This window comes from Artemia sp. Qi Xiang Cuo, chromosome 20 (genome assembly GCF_049724085.1).
Source record: "Artemia sp. Qi Xiang Cuo chromosome 20, ASM4972408v1, whole genome shotgun sequence".
Taxonomy (NCBI): domain Eukaryota; kingdom Metazoa; phylum Arthropoda; class Branchiopoda; order Anostraca; family Artemiidae; genus Artemia; species Artemia sp. Qi Xiang Cuo.
The window spans coordinates 38,359,247-38,371,998 of record NC_142813.1 but is presented as its reverse complement, the minus strand read 5'-3'; the positions used below and the strand labels follow the sequence as shown (position 1 = coordinate 38,371,998).

At 32.4% G+C, this 12,752-nt stretch overlaps 2 protein-coding genes across 2 annotated transcripts in view; one reads left to right on the top strand and one right to left on the bottom strand.

The window, feature by feature from the left end:
• LOC148940171 (gamma-aminobutyric acid receptor subunit beta-like) overlaps positions 1-10,326 on the top strand; it is a 189,640-nt gene extending 179,314 nt beyond the window's left edge. Inside the window, exon 6 of the mRNA XM_089106090.1 lies at positions 10,134-10,326. Coding sequence (XP_088962216.1) covers positions 10,134-10,326 — 193 coding nt within the window. The remainder of the gene's footprint in view (positions 1-10,133) is intronic.
• LOC148940172 (uncharacterized) lies at positions 1,091-9,059 on the bottom strand. Its single transcript, XM_089106410.1, has 3 exons — positions 9,054-9,059; positions 3,645-3,845; positions 1,091-1,252 (listed from the first exon to the last, which is right to left on the bottom strand). The coding sequence occupies exons 1-3, from the start codon at positions 9,057-9,059 to the stop codon at positions 1,091-1,093; spliced, it is 369 nt and encodes a 122-aa protein (XP_088962536.1).
• Positions 10,327-12,752: the final 2,426 nt, after the last annotated feature.

Here is a 12,752-nt window from a genome sequence, read left to right as displayed (position 1 = left end):
ATCACGTGTCTCTTTCTAGGCCAAACAGGGGGTTGGAAAACTGTGGGGAAGGGTGACACAACAAGTCTGCATGACAATGTTATTGATCCCACAAGTCTAGAGTTAGCAGTGCGATAACATGAACACATTGAGTTAGAAATATCCTTTTATTGTGACTGTTCTATATGTAAAGGACATTATCATAATTTTGAGCATTCGCATGAACCTACTGTATGTTTAGACAGTGTGGACGTAGTGATAGACGAGAAAAATCTGGAGGAAATGAAGAGAAAAATCATACATGATATAGAGAGAAATTTATACAGGGTACAAGTAAGGACACATGAAACGAGGTTTGATATGACAGAAAAGGAAGATCGAAAGAAGAGACAGAAAAAAGAGGGCTATCTCTACAGAGATAGCTCAAAATATACTATAAAAGACAATGATGAAAACTCAAAGAAAAATGTGCATAGTGTAAGATATAACGGTGAATATTATGAAGAATATGATTTAAGGGAAGAGAGAAAGCGACCATTTAAGAGAGAGAACATAGAAGATTATTATATGGAATGGATTTTAAACATCAAAATCGTTCTGAAAGAGTTCTTTTATTCCATTTTACGATAAATCTCATTATTGATATGCTTGATGAATTTTATATCGTAACCATACAATAAATTTGTTTGTACTATATTACTCATACTCGATATGAGTGTTATCAGTGAGTGTTACCTTAGAGTGTTATCAGTCCTCAACCAAGTTTTTTTTATTAAAAATAAAAAAAAATTCGTAGAAGTTAGCTGTGTAATTTATTTTTTTCTTAAGAAATCAACTTTTTGCTTTTTTTTCAACCATACTATTTAAATAAAATCTTTCTTCTAATCTTTTATTAATTTGACAAATCAACATTTACAACAGTTTTTATATTTATAATGTCAGGTTTAATAATTTCAACATCACTATCACTATCCTCTAATATCACTATATTACTCAGAGGGGGCATTTCATCATATAACCGCTCATCATCTTCAACACAGAGTCAACCCGAAGGACCGCTCCTCACCAAATCATCAGAAGTATATGATAGCCCATCCTCAGTGTAATGAACTTACATAATACATTCTGTAGAATCGGCGCAAGCATCACAAAGAAGAAGCTCCTCACTTCCGGTGAGCTCCCACTCACACCATATATTATCCCCATCATGAGCACTATGATTAAAAAAGCTCACCGGAATGATTTGGCCCTCTTGTATATACTCAGGGGTTTCCTATAAATGCAATAAACAAATGAGAAACAGGATTACTTAATATTTTTCAGTATATCCATAATTTTCAGGTCTAAAATTCAACAATTTGGTGGGTATGGATTATTTACATACGGACGAGTTTTAATGTCATTGGTAAAAGCCTCTACGAGTTTTAATGTCCATAGTAAAAGCCTGTACGAGATTTAATGTCTTTGGTAAAACTCTATACGAAATTTAATGTCCATGGTAAAAGCCTATACGATTTGTAATGTCCTTGGTAAAAGCCTGTTTGAGTTTTAATGTCCTTGGTAAAAACCTGTACGAGATTTGATGTCCAATTTCTGAAAAAAGGAGGGAAACAACCATGAAAATTAAGTGACATTAAAGAAAATGGCGGCACATCAACCGAACACCGTCAACGAGAGCTCCGATTGACCGCCACCAAAGTGTCCCAAAACCGTCAGTGTGCCACCACCACTTGTAAAATATGGAGGAGGGAATGAGTTGCTCAGAATCTAGAAGACGCCATTTTTTTTTTCATTGAAAATAACAAAAATTAGTATTTTTCAAAGACAAATCCCAAAAAGAATTATTATTAAAATCAAGAGGGAGAGGAATATAAGAGAATCAATGTCCCATTCACCATTTAGCTGACCTGGGAGAGTTATCGAGCAGAAAAAGACATATTTCATCTTTAGATATTTGCTTCTTCTCCGAAATGCTCAGTTTAAGATTTTAGGAGGTTGAGCCTGGTATTCAGGAGTTATTTTAAAACGAGCAGAAGTTCAGTAATTTTTGTATGTTTTTTAAGGTTAATTTTTACATATTTTTCTAATAAAGTTGAGTTTTTACTCATTTTTAAGGTTACACGTGCGGGGGAGGAGGGCATAAAGCGTTTCCTCAAGATTTCATTTAGAAATCTATGACGATTCTAGTATTCTCAATACTCAAAGGCTCTAATGCAAGAACTTATTGTTTTTATTTAATTTATAAAACAATTTCTAACATATCATGATGATAGCCGGAAAACCAAGTATATTTATTGCATGTTCTACATTTATTTGAAGATTCATATCTTTTTATATCCCGAGATATCAAAATCCAGTTCCGCTGCTTACACCAATAACATCCATTATCTCTGAGTATATCATCAGGGTTATGGGGATATTACTGCCCTCCTTCGGGCTTTATTACAGAGTTCTGAAAGTAAAAGTTTGGTAAATTATTAAGAAGGCTATTATTTATTTGAAATACGCTTCTATATCTATCTATCTAATATACAGAATAATTGTACCAAATACACTTCCCAAACGGACTCCCTATCGTTTACCCCCCCCCCCCCTAATATGCAAATCTATAGACCAAATTTATTTATAAAGTAGATAAGAAACTAACGACAAAACATATGTGTTGTTAAATTTCACACACCTTAAACTTGAGTGAGTGGCGCATAATACACAAGTACCGAAATTCCTTCCACTTACGGAAATAAAAAAAAAAACTCAAATAAAATTTTCAAATTTGGAAAGCCTTATTTTCTAGTGCAGTAAAATGTGCATTAAAAGTCATTTTTGAACAGAATATTAATATTTTTCACATTTTTCTCATTATTTCCTTAAAAATGTATATGGGTTACTTGAAATATCCCTGGGAGAGGGTGCTTCGACTCGTTGTCTGTAAGTAGGTATCATTACCTTATCTCTTTCGAATACCTCTTAAATCATAAGGTTTTCAAACTATGTTAGCAAGAAATCTAAAGATGCAAAAGGAAAATATAAGCTAGAACTACATTTTCTATGCAAAATACATCCCACACTAGCAGGGGGAATTTTCAGGCAAAAATTTAATTTTATGCTAATAACCCTTTTGAAAATTAAATTTACTTTTGAGCATGGTATTGAGTTGTTGATTCAATATTAATCCTTGTGAACTATATCATTAGCTTAGAGCAGATATTAATAGAATTAAATTAAAAATAAATCTCCTAGGCAATTTAGACGTCTCAAACTAAATAAACGCCAAAAACCCGTGTTTTTTTTTTTAATTTACAAGCCAATAACCCCAAAAAGGCATATCCACCCAAAATCCCTGTAACTAGGAAGAGAATTAAAAAGGGATTAAAAGCAAAAATCTTCTTAATTAAACCATGTGAGTTAGTTTTGTAGTTTGCCCATTTGATGTGTTCTATTAGCCCCAATTTACGAGGGGCATAAGATACAAATCAAACAAATAACAACCAGAGTATAGTTACTAATCTTTTTGTCCATTGATTATACAATTTCTTCTAGATTTGCAGATACCTGAAAGTTTCAAATTAATATACCCAATTATTCAAGAGTTTGGGCTTTATTACGGAGTTCTGAAAGTAAGAGTAAAATCTTTAGCGAGAAATAAAAAAAAAATTTAAACTTACATTAAGATTAGCAGCTTGCATGGTAGGGTTGGACATCACTTGACGGGGAGTTGAGGATTGTTGTGGCATTGTCATGGAAGGGTCGGGATTCTCTTGATTGGTGGTCATGATAGGGCCAGCATGTTTGATGACTGTTGCTCTTGAAGGGTCGGTGACTTCAACGTCTTGCATGTGCAGCATAGATGGGTCAGCATTTCTCCTCTGAAAGTAAAAGTGTATTAAATTATTAAGAGGGCTATTAATTCTTTGAAATACTCTTCTCTATCTATCTATCTATCTATCTAATATACAGAATAATTGTGCCAAAAACATTTTATATGCAGACTCCCTGTCGTCCTCCCCCCTAATATGCAAATCTATAGACCAAATTTATTTCTAAAGTAGCTAAGAAACTAACGAAAAAACAGATGTGCTGTTGAATTTCACACAGCTTAAACTTGAGTGAGTATACACAAGTACCAAAATTCCTTCCACTTACGGAAATAAAAAAAAAACTCAAATAAAATTCTAAATTTGGAAAGCCTTATTTTCTAGTGCAGTAAAATGTGCATTAAAAGTCCTTTTTGGACAGAATATTAAGATTTTCAAATTTTTTCTCATTATTTTCTTAAAAATATATATGTTATACTTCAAATATCCTTGGGAGAGGGGGATTCGACTTGTCCTCTGTAAGTAAGTATCATTACGTGATCTCTTTCGAATACCTCTAAAATCATAGGGTTTTCAAACCGTGTTAGCAAGAAATCTAAAGAGGCAAAAGGAAAATATAAGCTAGAACTACGTCTTCTATGCAAAGTACATCCCCCTAGAACGGGGAATCTTCCAGCAAAAATTTAATTTTATGCTAATAACCCTTTTGAAAATCAAATTCGCTTTTGAGTATGGTATTGAGTTGTTGATTGAAAATGAATCTATATAAACTATATCACTAGCTTAGAGCTGATCCTCATAGAAATAAATTAAATATAAAATTCCTAGACAATTCAGACGTCTCAAACTAAATATAAGCAAAAAAACTGTGTCTTTTTTTCATTTACAAGCCAATAAACCCAAAAGACATATCCACCCAAAATCACTGTAACTAGGAAGGGAATTAAAAAGGGGTTAAAAGGAAAAATCCTCTTAAATAAACAATATGAATTTCATTATTGAGATAATAATAAACAAAAAAGTCTTACAATGTTTGAGTTACTCATTGAAATTGTTTGATTAACGAGTATTTAGTTCAATACAGACTGCTCTATTAAACTACAATCATTGACTTCTATCACAAATGGAAGTAACGGTTCAACAACTAGATTGACCTATGTTATTAAAAAAATTGAAAAACAAGCAAATGTCTCCCATCACTTTCATACAGAACTTTTCAGGGTAATGCCGTTATATTAATCAGATAAAATATTGTCTTTAAATTCCCAGCGCAGCTTAGTTTTTTCCATCCAAAGCTACAAGCCGGAGAAAATTTGTCTAGTCAAATACCAAAATCTGTTCTTAAGAACCATAAATTCTCCCTTCTAAAATACAATCTTAGCTCTTTTTATTTTCAAATGTCTTTAAGATTTCTCATTTACTAAGAGATGTTCACCGTTAAATTGTAAAAGACACCCAGAACCTCCGAAGAACCTTATATAACCCTTTTAGATTAAATTTTAGCTCTTTTGTCTTAGAGATTTGCTCCACAAATTTTTAAATTAGAAAATGTGTGCTTCGTTCTATTACTAAAGACGATCAGAACCTCAGAACAAGATTAAATGTGTCCTGATAGAATTAAATCTTAACTTTTTTTAGTTGATAAATTTTGTTTTCAAATGTTTATTGCATGAAAAATAAACTGAAAGGCTTATTTGCTACCATAGTTTGTATTATGAGGTTTAGAGTTTTTTTGTCGTTAATTACAAATATGAGACTAAAATTGAAACACAAAACCAATACACAATACCTGGTCAGTATTTAACATACAAAAATTTTTTTAAACTGGCGATTATAAATCTAAGGCAAATATTGTAATAGAGGCTATGAGTCAGAAGTACAATAGTAAAACACAGTAAGTATTTATTCCACGAAAGGGAAAAAAACTACTTTTCCTTTACAATAAAATTGTGAAATACATCACTACTTAATTGTTATTCATTTACATTCAGCAGGGCTGTATGGTTTGGTTGATAACTTATAGGAAGGGGGGGGGTATTCTCGGTGGAGACCCCGTTTTTTCCAAAGCAGATAAAGAGTATTAATATGAAATTTTTGGGGGGGTTGTTTGAACAAAATCAAATCTACTATGTCTCGTTTAGATTGTAAATATGTTATACCAATAATGTATATAGGGTGATTATTAAATTGGAACTTTCAGGATATATAGAGTAGTTAGAGCGGGGAACAGTTATTTACATTTAGCAGGGCTGTATAGTTTGGTTGATAACTTATAGGAGGGGATATTCTTGGTGGGGACCCCGTTTTTTTCCAAAGCAGATAAAGATGAAAAATTATGAATTTAATATGAAATTTTTGGGGGGTTGTTTGAACGAAATCAAAATATACTATGTCTCGTTTAGATTGTAAATATTTTATATCATTAATGCATATAGGGTGGTTATTACATCAAATACAAAATTCCACATTTTTGCACGGAAATACCAAAACCATAGGTTAGGTTTGCTTACGTGTATTATATATATATATATATATATATATATATATATATATATATATATATATATATATATATATATATATATATATATATATATATATATATATATATATATATATATATATATACATATATATTTAGTCCATTCTACTGTGGAAAAATCCTCTGAAAGTCGCTACCCCTAGGACATATGTCCACCTGTGTTATCAAACTGTTCCGCATGGCTCATTTATCCCCCAAACTTCTCTTTACTGGAAGAAAGTCGAAGTTTATCAAACAGTTCGTTTTCATTCTTGTTGGAATTGTTTGCTTTTTAAAGACATAATATAAAGGACTGTTAAGATGATTAATAAAAAAGCTCTAATCAGGCATAATCCTTCTTCTGGAAAAAATACAATGTTTCGAATGAACCCTCTTATGATATTCTAGGACCACTGGGTCGATTCTATAACGACAATTATGTTTCAGGAGTCGTTCTTAAGGAATTGGGATAGAATTCGAACTTTAGCGTAAAGAGCTAGGTGTTAAGGAGGGGACATTAGATATAGATGACAGTGCACAAATGAAACATCAAATACAAAATTCCACATTTTTGCACGGATATACCAAAACCATAGAGTAGGTTAGGTTAGCTTACGCGCGCGTAAGCTAACCTAACCTAACCTGTCATCTATATCTACTGTCCCCCCCTCAACACCTAGTTCTTTACGTAAAAGTTCGAAATCTGTCCCAATTCTTTAACAACGACTCCTGAAACACAAGGGTCGATATAGAATCGACGCAGTGGTCCAAGAATATCGTAAGAGGGTTCATTCGAAACATTGTATTTTTTTGCCAGAAGAAGGATTATGCCTGATTAGAGCTTTTTTTTAATGTGTTCCAATTCTTTAAGAACGACTCCTGAAACACAAGGGTCGGTAAAGAATCGACCCAATGGTCCTAGAATATCATAAGAGGGTTCATTTGAAACATTGTATTTTTTGCTAAAAGAAGGATTATGCCTGATTAGAGCTTTTTTATTAACCATCTTAACAGTCTTTTGTATTATGACTTTAAAAAGAAAACAGTTCCAGCAAGGTTGAAAACGAACTGTTTGATAAACTTCGACTTTCTTCCAGTAAAGAGAATTTTGGGGGATAAATGAGCCATGCGGAACAGTTCGATAACACAGGTGGACATATCTCTTAGGGGTAGTGACTTTCAGAAGATTTTTTCACATTAGGATGGACTAAATATATATATTATATATATATATATATATATATATATATATATATATATATATATATATATATATATATATATATATATATATATATATATATATATATATATATATATATATATATATATATATATATATATACTTAAGCAAACCTAACCTATGGTTTCGGTATTTCCGTGCAAAAATATGGAATTTTGTATTTGATGTAATAACCATCCTATATGCATTAGTGATACAACATATTTACAATGTAAACGAGACATAGTAGATTTTGATTTTGTTTAAACAACCCCCCAAAAATTTCATATTAATACTCTTTATCTGTTTTGGAAAAAACGGGATCTCCACCAAGAATATCCCCTCCTATAAGTTATCAACCAAACCATACAGCCGTGCTGAATGTAAATAACTGTTCCCCGCTCTCACTACTCTATATATCCTGAAAGTTCCAATTTAATAATCACCCTATATGCATTAGTGATATGACATATTTACAATCTAAACGAGACATAGTAGATTTGATTTTGTTCAAACAACCCCCCAAAAACTTCATATTAATACTCTTTATCTGCTTTGGAACAAACCGGGTTTTCCACCGAGAATACCCCCCCCCCCCCTATAAGTTATCAACCAAACCATACAGCCCTGCTGAATGTAAATGAATAACAATTAAGCAGTGATGTATTTCACAATTTTATTGTAAAGGAAATGTAGTTTTTTCACCTTTCGTGGAATAAATACTTACTGTGTTTTACTATTGTACTTCTGACTCATAGCCTATATTGTAATATAGATTTATAATTATAATTAGCCTTAGATTTATAATCGCCAGTTTAAAAAAATTTTTGTATTTAAAATACTGACCAGGTATTGTGTTTTGGTTTTGTGTTTCAATTTTATTCTCATATTTGTTCATATTTGTAAGTAACGAAAAAAACTCTAAACCTCATAATACAAACTATTGTAGCAAATAAGTCTTTCAGTCTATTTCTTATGCAATAAACATTTGAAAACAAAATTTATCAACTAAAAAAAAAGTTAAGATTTAATTCTATGAGGAGACATTTAATGTTGTTCTGAGGTTCTGATCGTCTTTAATAATAGAACGAAGCACACATTTTCTAATTTAAAAATTTGAGGAGCAAATCTCTAAGACAAAAGAGCTAAAATTCTATTTAAGGGGTTGTGTAAGGTTCTTCGGAGGTTCTGGATGTCATTGAAGATTTAACTGTGAACATCTCTTAGTAAATGAGAAATCTGAAAGACATTTGAAAATAAAGAGCTAAGATTGTATTTTAGAATTGAGCATTTATGGTTCTTAAGAACAGATTTTGGTATTTGACTGGACAAATTTTCTTTGGCTCTTAGCTTTGGATGGATTCAACTAAGCTGCGCTGGGAATTAAAAGATAATATAATATCTGATTAATATTACGGTATTATCCTGAAAAGTTCTGTATGAAAGTGATGGGAGACATTTGCTTGTTTTTCAATTTATTTAATAACATAGGTTAATCTAGTTGTTGAACCGTTACTTCCATTTGCGATATAAGTCTATGTTTGTTGTTTATTAGAGCAGTATGTATTGAACTAAATATTCGTTAATCATAGAATAGCAATGAATAACTCAAACATTGTAAGACTTTTTTGTTTAATACTATCTCAATAATGAAATTCATGTTGTTTAATTAAGAGGATTTTTGCTTTTAACCACTTTTTAATTCCCTTCCTAGTTACAGTGATTTTGGGTAGATGTGTCTTTTGGGTTTATTGGCTTGTAAATGAAAAAAAGACACGGTTTTTTTGCGTATATTTAGTTTGAGACGTCTGAATTGTCTAGGAATTTTATATTTAATTTCCTTCTATGAAGATCTGCTCTGAGCTAATGATATAGTTTATATGGATTAATTTTCAATCAATAACTCAATACCAAGCTCAAAAGCAAATTTGATTTTCAAAAGGGTTATTAGCATAAAATTAAATTTTTGCTGGCAGATTCCCCCTGGTCGGGGGATGTACTTTGCAGAGAAGACGTAGTTCTTGCTTATATTTTCCTTTTGCCTCTTTAGTTTCTTGTTAACACGGTTTGAAAACCTTATGATTTTAGAGGTATTCGAAAGAAATAAGGTAATGATACCTACTTACAGAGGACAAGTCGAGTCCCCCTCTCCCAAGGAAATTTTAAGTATCCCATATAAATTTTTAAGGAAAAAATGAGAAAAAATTTAAAAATCTCAATATTCTGTCCAAAAAGGACTTTTAGTGCACATTTTACTGCACTAGAAAATAAGGCTTTCCAAATTTAAAATTTTATTTGAGTTTATCTTTTTTTCTATTTCCGTAGGGGGAAGGAATTTTGGTACTTGTTTATTATGCGCCACTCACTCAAGTTTAAGCTGTGTAAAATTCGAGAACACACCAGTTTTTTCGTTAGTTTCTTAGCTACTTTAGAAATAAATTTGGTCTATAGATTTTCATATTAGGGGGGGGGGGTAAACGACAGGGAGTCTGTATGTAAAATGTGTTTGGTACAATTATTCTGTATATTAGATAGATAAATAGATAGAGAAGCGTATTTTAGCCTTCTTAATAATTTAATAAACTTTTACTTTCAGAGGAGAAATGCTGACCCATCTATGCTCCACATGCAAGACATTGAAGCCGCCGGCCCTTCAAAAGCAACAGCCATCAATTATACTGGCCCTATCATGGCCACCAATCAAGAGAATTTCACCCTTCCATGACAATGCCACAACAATCCTCAACTCCCCGTCAAGTGATGTCCGACCCTACCATGCAAGCTGCTGATCTTTATGTAAGTTTAAATTTTATTTTTATTTCTCGCTAAAGATTTTACTCTTACTTTCAGAACTCCGTAATAAAGCCCAAACTCTTGAATAATTGGGTATATTAATTTGAAACTTTCAGGTATCTGCAAATCTAGAAGAAATTGTATAATCAATGGACAAAAAGATTAGTAACTATACCCTGGTTGTTGTTTGTTTGATTTGTATCTTATGTCCCTCGTTAAATTGGGGCTAATAGAACAGAACAAATGGGCAAACTAAGAAAATAAGTCACAAGGTTTAATTAAGAAGATTTTTCCTTTTAATCCGCTTTTAATTCCCTTCCTAGTTACAGGGATTTTGGGTAGATGTGCCTTTTTGGGTTTATTGGCTTGTAAATGAAAAAAAACACTGTTTTTTTGCTTATATTTAGTTTGAGACGTCTAAATTGCCTAGGAATTTTATTTTTAATTTCCTTCTATGAAGATCTACTCTAAGCTAATGATATAGTTTACATGGATTAATTTTCAATCCATAACTCAATACCAAGCTCAAATGCGAATTCGATTTTCAAAAGGGTTATTAGCATAAAATTAAATTTTTGCTGGAAGATTCTCCCTGCTAGTGTGGGATGTATTTTGCATAGAAAACGTAGTTCTAGCTTATGTTTTCCTTTTGCCTCTATATATTTCTTGCTAACATAGTTTGAAAACCTTTTGATTTTAGAGGTATTCGATAAAGATAAGGTAATGATACCTACTTACAGAGGACGAGTCGAATCCCCCTCTCCCAAGGATATTCCAAGTATCCTATAAAAATTTTTAAGGAAATAATGAGAAAAATGTGAAAATCTCAATATTCTGTCCAAAAAGGACTTTTAGTGCACATTTTACTGCACTAGAAAATACGGCTTTCCAGATTTGAGAATTTTATTTGAGTTTTTTTTTTATTTCCGTAGGGGGAAGGAATTTTGGTACTTGTGTATACTCACTCAAGTTTAAGCTGTCACTACTCACTCAAGTTTAAGCTGTGTGAAATTCGAGAACACATCTGTTTTTTCGTTAGTTTCTTAGTTACTTTAGAAATAAATTTGGTCTATATATTTGCATATTAGGGGGGGGGGGTAAACGATAGGGAGTCTGTATATAAAATGTGTTTGGTACAATTATTCTGTATATTAGATAGATAGACAGAGGAACGTATTTCAAAGAAATAATAGCCTTCTTAATAGTTAAACAAACTTTTACTTTCCGAACTCTGTAATGAAGCCCGAAGGAGGGCAGTACTATCCCCATAAACCTTAGGATATAGTCCGAGATAATAGAAGTTATTGCTGCAAGCAGCGGAGCTGGATTTTGATTTCCCGGGATATAAAAAGATATGAATCTACATATAAATGTAGAACATGCTATAAATATACTTGGCTTTCCGGCTATCATCATGATAATTAAATAAAAATAATAAGTTCTTGCATTTGGACCTTTGAGTATTGAGAATATTAGAAAAGTCATAGAATTCTATATGAAATCTCGAAGAAACGCTTTAGACCCTCCTCCACCGCACGCGTAACCTTAAAAATGAATAAAAACTCAACTTTTTTAGAAAAATATGTAAAAATTAACCTTAAAAAACATACAAAAATGACTGAACTTTTGCTTGTTTTAAAATAACTTCAGGATACCTGGCTCCAGGGCCGTATCCAGGATTTTTGTTCAGGGGGGGTTTTACTAATTTTCTACTTTTTTTTTGGGGGGGGGGTTACTAATTTTTGACTCAGTTTTCGACTAATTTTACTGATTTTTACCTAGGTTTTACTAATTTTTGACTTATTTTCGAGTCGGTCCAAAAAAATTTTTTTTTTTGGGGGGGGGGGGGTTCAAACCGGGTACCCCCCCCCCCCCCTGGATACGGCCTTGCCTGGCTCCACCTCCTAAAATCTGAAAATGAGACATTTCGGAGAAGAAGCAAATATCTAAAGATGGAATATGTCTATTTCTGCTCGATAACTCTCTCAGGGGAGCTAAATGGTGAATGGGACGTTGATTCTCCTATATTCCTCTCCTTCTTGATTTTAATAATAGTTTTTTTTTGGGGATTTGTCGTTGAAAAATATCAATTTTTGTTATTTTCTGTGAAAAAAAATGGCGCCTTCCAGATTCTGAGCAACTCATTCCCTCCTCCATATTTAACAAGTGGTGGTGGCGGACTGACGGTTTTGGGACACTTTGGTGGTGGTCAATCGGAGCTCTCGTTGACGGTGTTTGGCTGATGTGCCGCCATTTTCATTAATGTCTCTTAATTTTTAGGGTTGTATCCCTCCTTTTTTCCGAAATTGGACATTAAATCTCGTACAGGCTTTTACCAAGGACATTAAATCTCGTACAGGCTTTTACCATGGACATTAAAACTCGTATAGGCTTTTACCAAGGACATTAAAACTCGTATAGG

Excerpts from the sequence above, each read along its gene's own strand:
- LOC148940172 (XM_089106410.1), bottom strand. Across the intron at positions 1,253-3,644 it reads TGCAAGCTGCTAATCTTAAT|GAAACCCCTGAGTATATACA; the intron begins GTAAGTTTAAAT and ends TTGCATTTATAG.